We start from the raw sequence: 9,121 nt of genomic DNA on the forward strand, positions 1-9,121 counted from the left end.
TTTTTTTTAATCAAGAAGAGTTTGTACTAGGCAACATAAAGGGCCACTTCTTTTCGGCTTCTTCAGCGGCTTCTGGAAGAAGCTTCTCCCCACCAGCTTCTCCCAGAAGCCCGAACCTCAAATATATTCTGGCTTATAATCTTATTTAGCCTAAACTAGAATATAAGCCAGAATTTTTTTAGGGTCCGGGCTTCTGGGAGAAGCTGGTGGGGAGAAGCTTCTCCCAGAAGCCACCTGAGAAGCCCAAAAGAAGTGGCCCAAAGTGTGAGCGCCACTAGCTGCGAATTTTTATTTACGTGCTTTTTAAAAGCTTTAACTCTCAGCACTGTGGAAAGTCGCAGCAAAACATGGTGTAGTTTTGGACAACACACCGAAAGGGCCCCGTGTCCAAGCAACCTGTAGTGTAGAGAGATCTTTGCTCTTTCTCAACAAGCCGTTTGGTTGGATAGAATCCTTCTCCAGGCTTCGAAGCCGGAAGTGGGGAGTGAGGCCGGCCACCGGCGACAGAAAGCCATGGCGGCAGCTCTTCTGTCCCTCCCAAGCTCCGCTTCCTCCTCCTCCTCCACGCTCCACCCCAGGTACGCGCCATTCCATCCTCGCTCCACGACCAATTTAGTCTGCGCGAGTGTGCTGATTCTTTCAAGACTTGCAGGGGCAAGAGCACGGTCGCTGTAGGAGCGTGCACTCCATCATCCAGGAGGAGAGCCCGCATGCTAGTTTCGTGTTCTTGCACGCCCAGTTCAGGGAACCGCGGGCTGGAGAGGAGGCACCTTGTGCTGTCCGGCCTCGTTTCCTCTTTCGCAATTGTTCTCCCGGTTTCAGGTGAGGGTACTCGTACATATTCAACTGCGGGACACATTGTGAGAGTGTCAAAGATATGCTAATTTTAGGACATGCCATTGTTAAGCTTAAGGTGGTTTGATGATTTTTATCCTTGATGCTTTGGAACAACAATGGAATATTGCGATGCTCGTTTGCCTTCTGTTTTTTTCCTTTCTCATCTGCAAGTGCTTTGGTCTTGATTACCCTGTAGAATCCTATGCTGCTGCCGAACTGGATGACGATGTGAAGATGGCTATGCTAGTAGATGAGACCAATGCATATTCTTTTCTGTACCCAGTTCAAGTGCCGGGAAAGAAATCCTCATTCAGATGGTAGTTTCAGTTCCTTGTCTGAAACTTTGTAGTTTTTAATTCTTCCCGCGTGATATATTTTGTTTTCCTGCTATCTTCTTCACAATCATCAGGACAGAACTTACTGTCCTATTATGTTTTCCAGGGTAGAGTCCAGGAAATCCGAGCGATATTCCTCTGCGGCGCCACTATCTCGTGAGTAGTCTCCGCTATAGCAATGATGGCAACATTCTTGATTACTCTGTTCAGTGTGGTCTGAAAGCAAGGCAAAACTGACAGACTCTTTGCAGCCGATGCGCGGCAACGGATTGTGTCGGAGCGACTCGACATGATAAACAATGCTGTCATCTCAGTCTCGGTAAATCCTCAAATACTACCTGAAACAAGAAAAACGATTTTACTATGTGCTTGGTTGTGCTAATGCAATTGAATTCTGTGAGTAATTTCGTTTTAGAATGTTATTATTGGTGGTTCCACTCAATATGCCATTCAAACAGATTTTGTAGAGGGTTTTCCTGTCAGTTCAACTCCCAAGAAATAGGAGTACAACATTATGCTCACCAATTTTCTTGTGTAGATTGGGCCGCCAAGTTCACGCTTTCTGCCTTCGAAAGACAAGACTACTTGGGCTGCAAAGGATGTTGCTGATTGCGTTTTGTCTGACAAATCTTCATTGGTAATTATATCTTGTGTTTATGTAAATGAAAAATGTGTCTTGTTTTTGTCCAGAGCAATGTCAGACCATGTTAATTTCAGAATAAAAAGTTTATACTTGAATGTTTACTGGGCCTTCACATATTGATATATCTGAAAAAGCAAAGTTCAACCAAAGAGAAAGCAGATACTTCTTAACATGCACTTGATGGAATGTGTATTCTATAACAAACTTCATCCATTTGCAGAAGGTAACGACAAGCCAGCGAATGGCGGAGAGTTCTGTCCTTGATGCACACACTACAGACGTAAGCTCTGGTCATTTTTGCCTCACCTCATGCTAATTGTAGTCACCTTTTGTTCTTCTGGAGTTGACATGCATTTGGCACATATAAATTTTCTTTTGTAGGTTGATGGACAGCCATACTGGTTTTATGAATATATAGTTCGGAAATCACCAACAAAATCTGTAAGTTTTCTGCCAGCTATACATTTGACAACCAACATAACTAATCTACAGATATACTAAAGGAACAAAAAAATGCACTGTGATGTTTTCTCAAGCACTGCATTAACCAGTTGATGGTGAGGCTGTGCAAGAATATAAGGTAATCTATTACTATGTTTGTTTCTTCAGGCACCAGAACCTAATCTGTTTCGGCACAATGTAGCATGCACTGCTGAGCGAGACGGTATTGTTTCTTTTTCGCAGTTTTTTTCTTCTGAGACATTTCAGTCCCTTATATCTACTGGATGGCTTTGTTCACTCCCTTTTTTTTACTAGGTTATCTGTACACATTGAATGCTTCTACTCTCAGCAAGCAGTGGGAATCTGTAAGTTTGAAATAATGCACTAATGTTGATAGCTAGTTATATTATCACAGGGAAAAATAGTATGAGTGTGCGAAAAATTCCAAAAATATAAATACCCTTCCTTAAAAAAATAGTATGAGTGGGTATTTGGTTTCACTTTCATTTATTGTAATTACAAGAGAAACATGGATTTTCCTGAACATATCCTCTGCATTTTCAGCTTCTGGCTAACGATTGAACTTTTTTCGACACAGATGGGACCTTTGCTGCAAAAGGCCGTGGCATCTTTTCACCTTCTTCCCCCGACAGAAAAATATGTCCCCCCTTACCAGGATCCTTGGAGATTTTGGTGACTTGATTGTTCTGGCAGATTCAAGTATTAGACCATATTTCTTGTAATAGAAGTTTCAGTAGCACTTTCAGTTCTACAAACAATGACTTGAGACTTAGTTTGATTTTGCCAATCAACTTTGAGTTGGCTGTTTTGAGTAAATGAGATGTGTCAACTGTCAAGTGTACCCCAGAGCAATAAACAGTGCAATTACCATTATTTCTGCCAAAACCCCTTGAGACCACAAGCTTACTTCTTATTTTTGTTCATTGTCATGATAAAGTTTACTAGTTGTAGTCCAACACCGATGGCATAGTGATTTATGCCCCCACATTTCCTTACTTCGTCCCTGTCTTGTCAAAAAAAGTCTTCTGTTCCAACGCGGATAAGTTTTGGTAGGTTTTCCACTGGCAAGTTGTCAATTATTATGCCATCCTTTCAGGCCAACTTCATCCACCAAATGAGATTTCACAATCAAGTTTGCCAGTCTTGTGTTCTCATTGGCCACAGGTTGGCATGTATTATGTATCATTTTCAACTTTCCAGGGGTACTATGTTAGGTTAGGTGAGACAAGTGCAGCTGTGCTGGAAAAATGCTAGCATGATACAAATACCTTCCTCACATAGCCCTTCACCACAAACCCCAAGCCACTAGTTGATAGGTGAGAGACAAGAGCAAAGACCTAGAGCTTCAGCCCTGCTTCTTCTGGTAGATGCATTACTCGAAGAATGAGCTCTTCACCGGGCGTGAAGAGTCGGTGCGGTTTACAGGGCTTTGGTCTGCTTACAAGGCTGCCATGCCGAAGCTCTGTAAACCGCACGACTCCTCCCGCCAGCGGAAGAACCTTACGTGAGCATATCCAGATTTGACTGCATCCAACCTCGGCGACTGGCCATGGTTGTTTTCTTCAAAACCATGCTCTTGTTCTTCGTGGTAAAGTGCTCTTATCTCAGAGAAATACATCAATTTATGTTCTGGGAATTATTTGTTTGCAGTGTTGACTTGCTGGAACATGTCGTGTATATGCTCCCGAGTTGGATATGAGTGTCTTTCCTGATATGCTTCTGAATTTGTGGTTGTGCATGTACATGTTCCAACACTGTTAGTGCTGTCCCAGGAAGCTGGTAGGACTAGAGAGAGCACATATCTAGTATAGTCTCAATCAAATCATCCAACAAAAGTCCCAAAAAAGTAATCAAGAGAATAATAAGAAAAAATAGGAATTCATGGAAATCCAAAACTATAGATTTTTCTCATAGGTATTTCACTTAAGAACCAACAACAAACATCAAATGCAATGCGAAATAGAAGTAAGGTAACTTTTCGAATCCAATGATGAAGATCGAGTTGAGTAAACCAAACGGCTGGATGATGCTGCCGTTGAAATATTGATAAAAAAATAGTTTTTCATTTGTTTTCTCCATGCCACCAAAATTTTCACATGGATTATGTTTTACATGTATAATGACGAAAAAATAATGAGCCGTAGCAAACCTACGGGCATTCAACTAGTATCTAGTATAGTCTCAGTCTTATCTTACACTAGAAGATAGAAAATTACATGGTTCATGGAGATGGTACATCTGTTTTTATTCGTAGTACTTCCTCCGTCTTTAAAAAAGCCGCTCAACATTTTCTAGATACGGACGTATCTATAACTAAAATGTGTCTATATACCTCCGTATCTAGATAAACTTGAGCAGCTTTTTTAGGGACGGAGGGAGTACATTATTTAGGAGGGGCATTCGCAAGATTCAGGCACCACCAATCAGCACAATAGCAGATACCATGCAATGGTTGTTTTGTTCGCGCATATCACTGTCTCCAAAATATTTTGTACGTTTACTTCTTTGGTGTGTCTGCATATTTCCAGGTGGTATGCGCAAAGAACGCATATTGCCTCCCGCCGGCCACATCTTCTTCGCGTATCTGGTCGCTAATTTCTTTCAGCTCATCTTCTGTTAGCTTTAGCTTAAAGGAGTCAATGTTGGAGTCTAGATTCTTGATCTTAGTTGTCCCTGAGAAATTGTAGAGCATATTTATTAGTGATCAGATGCTAGTGTACTGAAAAATTGAGCTTGGCTACTGATGTACTTGTTTGGAACTTGGGTGCAAAACAAATGAAAGAGTTTTCTTTCTGGATAAAATAGGCCCAATTAGAAGGCGCCAAAACATTTTACAGTTCAGTTTATTAAGATTAACACCACAGCACGGAGAGGATATTCATATTACCATGATAACTCTGCCAAAGAATGCTAGATTGCAATTGCAATATATTTGTTTCTATCTCCTAAATTTCACTAACATTTCTTAAAACTATGTAATTCACTTATATCATAAAGCACATGGAAGCAAGATAATTTTCACTTTTTGCGCCTACTATGTGAACCGAGAACTCGATAAAATTACTATACATGCTTCACACAAAATGTTGCCAATGACATCGAAAGGGATTACAACATTAACCTGGTATTGGAACCACATCATCCCCTTGATGCAGAACCCAAGCTAAAGCTAGTTGAGTAGGGCTGCACTGGTGCTTCTTGGCTAGTTCTTCCATTTTCAGATAAAGAATCTTGTTCTTCTCCAGATTTTCTGCTGAAAACCGTGGGTGTCCTTTCTAAAAAAAACAAGAATATAGTAATAAAGGTTCAGGCCTAAGTAACTGAAAATAGTTGACTACTGCGGAAAGCAACTGCAGCATCTGGTTGTATCTGTACCAGATTAGATTCAGCAGGCACTTGTTCCGTGACCCCTCTTCCACCGAAAAACCCACGAGCAATCGGGCTGTAAGGAACAATTCCAATCCCCAATTCTCTGAAGGTCCACATAACACATGAATCAGTTTATTTACATGATCAATCAATCAAGACTGCCAATTATGGAAACCCACAAGCAGAATCTGTAACGCCGAATTCACCTGCATAGAGGCACAATCTCAGGTTCGATGTCGCGAGACCACAGAGACCACTCCATCTGCACGGCGGTGATCGGGTGCACGGCGTGAGCACGCCTGATAGTGTCGGGGCTCGCCTCCGACAGCCCAATGTACTTGACCTTCCCTTCCTCCACCAGCTTCTTGAGCTCACCAATCTTCATCAGTTTCAACGCAAGAAGTACAATGAGCAACCGCACCAATCAAGCACAGGATTCAGGCTGAAGGAATTGATGAAGAGACCGTGTCCTCGATGGGAATGGTGGTGTCTATGCGGTGCTGATAGTAGAGGTCGATGTAGTCCACGCCGAGGCGGCGAAGGCTGGCCTCGCAGCAGGCACGCACGTACTCCGGGCGGCCGCACACGGTGCCCGTGCCGAAGGTGTCCCGCCGGATCCCGAACTTGGTGGCCACCTGCACCTGCTCCCGCGGCAGCTGCTTCAGCGCCTGGGCCAACCAAGATTCGCACACTCAGCGTCGGGCACGGAAGGAAAAGCAATCGAGAAAGGAACCAGGAAATCAAAAAGCCGACCTTGCCGAGGAGGGTCTCGTTAGTGTGGGGGCCGTAGACATCGGAGGTGTCGAAGAAGGTGACGCCGCGGCGGAAGGCGTGCGCGATGACGGCGATCCCGGCGTCTTCGCCGAGCGGGGAGTTGTACGCGCCCGTCAGGCCCATGCACCCGAACCCCAGCTTGGACACCTTGGTTAGCGTTGGGTCATTCGATTCAGTGCGAGACAGGAGAAGGATGTCTAAATCGGAATCCAACGATTAGTCGAGCGAGAAAATCACCTCCAGTCCCTGGGTGCCGAGCCTGACGCGAGGAATCAGTGGGGTTTCCGCCATGGCGCCTCGCTCGCAGCTCGCAGTCTCGGCGGCAGGGGACAAAGCGGGCGCTGACGAGGATTTGCCCACACTACTAGTGGGGCAATTTTACTTTTTTGCCCACACTACTAGTGAGTAGTGACCACTTAATTGACCTGGTGAGCTAAGTGCTAAGGGCATCTCCAGCGGCGCGACGCAAATGGTCGCTGAGCGACCGTTTTCATCCGCCGTGACCGGAAATGCGTCTGGGCCCTGCTCCAGCGGGGCGACGCAAAGTGACCGGCCCGTCCGTATGCGCCAGGTTTGCGTCTCCGCGGACGCTCGGCGGTCGCGCCGAGTGACCGCCGAAAAAGACGTAGGGCCCGCGCGTCAGTGGCAGCGAGGCCGATATAATTCCCGCCACTGGCCATTCCCCGCGCGAAAAAGCAAACTAGACCGGCGCGAAACATTCCAGAAGCGATGGACGTCCTCGCCACCGCAGCCACCGCCATGGATGCGGATCAAACCCTCGCCGCCGCACCCGCCGCCGCCCCACACTCCCCCGTAGCCACGACCGTAGCCACAATGGAGGGTCCGCCGGAAGCAAAGCGGGCCGGCACCGGCGGCGGCCGGGAGACAAAGGCGAAGGCTGCAAAGAAGGTGCTCTCCCCGGAGGAGAAAGTGATCGAGGCCGCGAAACGTCGCTGCCGGCGCAGGAACCAGAAGATGAAGATTTCCGCGGCCGCCAGCCAGCAGGCGTGGCAGATGCAGATCAAAGCCGGCGTCGCGCAAGTAGCCCTCCATCCGACCTTGGCGGAGGGCTACATGCTCGTAAAGAGAGAGGGGATCACCGGCGTCGCTCCTCCGTCCTCGTCGGTCAGCTCGGTAAGTTCCCAGCTGCGTCCTGGAACTCCCGCTCCCTTGCAGGGCCACCCGGCGTCGCGGTTCGCGTCCGGCCTGCCGCCGGTGGAGTTGACCGGGGCGGCGGAGCAGTTCAACGAGGCGGCTGTTCCCGACCTCAACCGGACTCCTAGAAGCGGTGACTCCAGCTCGGGCGCGACACAGAAGACGCGCCAGCTGCCGGAGGAGAGCATGCCACAGCCCCGCATCCTGTTCGACGAAATGGCGCCGGCTGCCCCGACGATGGACGACCCGGTACGTGAGCTCTCTCAATGTGTGCGTTCGCCGTGTTTCATGCGTCTGACGTCCGGTGATTCGTAGGAGTATTGGAAGGACCGCCGTGAGGCTGACATCCAGGAAATTATCTTCGGCGGCGGCTTCGTTCGCGGTGATCCGGCCGGGACCCCGCTGGATGACTGGGAGCCAACGGCAGATGAACGCGCGGAGGACATCGAAACCGCACGCATGTTCGCCACCCAGCAGACGCAGCCAAGACCCGTGTCGGTGGACGACTTCGACGACGCGCCAACAAAGCCTGCGAAGAAGAAGGGGGAGAGCCACAGGACACAAGGCTTCATCGACGAGGAGGACAAGTGCATGTGCGAAGCATGGCTTGCATCGAGCAATGATTGCATTAATGGCGCGTGATGTCTACGCCCCCTCCTTTTCCTGTAGACAGTGTTGGGCCTCCAAGAGCAGAGGTTTGTAGAACAGCAGCACGTTTTCCCTTAAGTGGATCACCCAAGGTTTATCGAACTCAGGGAGGAAGAGGTCAAAGATATCCCTCTCATGCAACCCTGCAACCACAAAGCAAGAAGTCTCTTGTGTCCCCAACACACCTAATAGGTGCACTAGTTCGGCGAAGAGATAGTGAAATACAGGTGGTATGAATAAGTATGAGCAGTAGCAACGGCACCAGAAAAGTGCTTTGCCCAGGACAGTAAACAAGCAGTAGTAACGCATCAGTAGTAACACAGTAAAACAGTAAACAAGCAGTGATAGCAGTATTTAGGAACAAGGCCTAGGGATTACACTTTCACTAGTGGACACTCTCAATATTGATCGCATAATAAATAACTCTTTCTCATATGTGCTACATACACTCTTTTGTTGGATGATGAACACATTGCGTAGGATTACACGAACCCTCAATGCCGGAGTTAACAAGCTCCACAATTCAATGTTCATATTTAAATAACCTTAGAGCATAATAGATCATTGCAAAATAAACCAAGAACTAACATAGTGCACACACTGTCCACATTACACTATGAAGGAGGAATAGATCACATCAATACTATCATAATGATAATTAACTCCACAATCTACAAGAGATCATGATCATAGCCTACGACAAGAACCACATGGTGCACACACTAGTCACCTTTACACCATGCAGGAGGAATAGACTACTTTAATAACATCACATGAGTAGCACACAACTAGTAGCGATACAAAGCTCATCATATGGATCTCAATCATGTAAAGCAGCTCATGAGATCATTGTATTGAAGTACATAGGAGAGAGATTAACCACATAGCTACCGGTACA

General features: G+C 46.7%; 2 protein-coding genes across 2 annotated transcripts; one reads left to right on the forward strand and one right to left on the reverse strand.

The window, feature by feature from the left end:
• The first annotated feature begins 395 nt into the window (after window positions 1-395).
• Window positions 396-3,183, forward strand: LOC127342963 (psbP domain-containing protein 5, chloroplastic). The gene is made up of 11 exons (XM_051369028.2): window positions 396-578; window positions 653-822; window positions 1,034-1,154; window positions 1,279-1,328; window positions 1,424-1,491; window positions 1,711-1,809; window positions 2,036-2,095; window positions 2,197-2,256; window positions 2,425-2,479; window positions 2,572-2,621; window positions 2,855-3,183. Exons 1-11 carry the CDS (start codon window positions 514-516, stop codon window positions 2,951-2,953), a joined length of 897 nt encoding a protein of 298 aa, XP_051224988.1. The 5' UTR covers window positions 396-513; the 3' UTR covers window positions 2,954-3,183.
• Window positions 3,184-4,279: 1,096 nt separating this feature from the next.
• On the reverse strand, window positions 4,280-6,763 carry LOC127342962 (probable aldo-keto reductase 1). The gene is made up of 7 exons (XM_051369026.2): window positions 6,658-6,763; window positions 6,400-6,567; window positions 6,111-6,314; window positions 5,853-6,025; window positions 5,653-5,749; window positions 5,399-5,552; window positions 4,280-4,950 (listed from the first exon to the last, which is right to left on the reverse strand). The coding sequence occupies exons 1-7, from the start codon at window positions 6,709-6,711 to the stop codon at window positions 4,775-4,777; spliced, it is 1,026 nt and encodes a 341-aa protein (XP_051224986.1). The 5' UTR covers window positions 6,712-6,763; the 3' UTR covers window positions 4,280-4,774.
• Between the last annotated feature and the right edge of the window lie 2,358 nt (window positions 6,764-9,121).

This window comes from Lolium perenne, chromosome 3 (assembly GCF_019359855.2).
Source record: "Lolium perenne isolate Kyuss_39 chromosome 3, Kyuss_2.0, whole genome shotgun sequence".
In the NCBI taxonomy this organism is placed as follows: domain Eukaryota; kingdom Viridiplantae; phylum Streptophyta; class Magnoliopsida; order Poales; family Poaceae; genus Lolium; species Lolium perenne.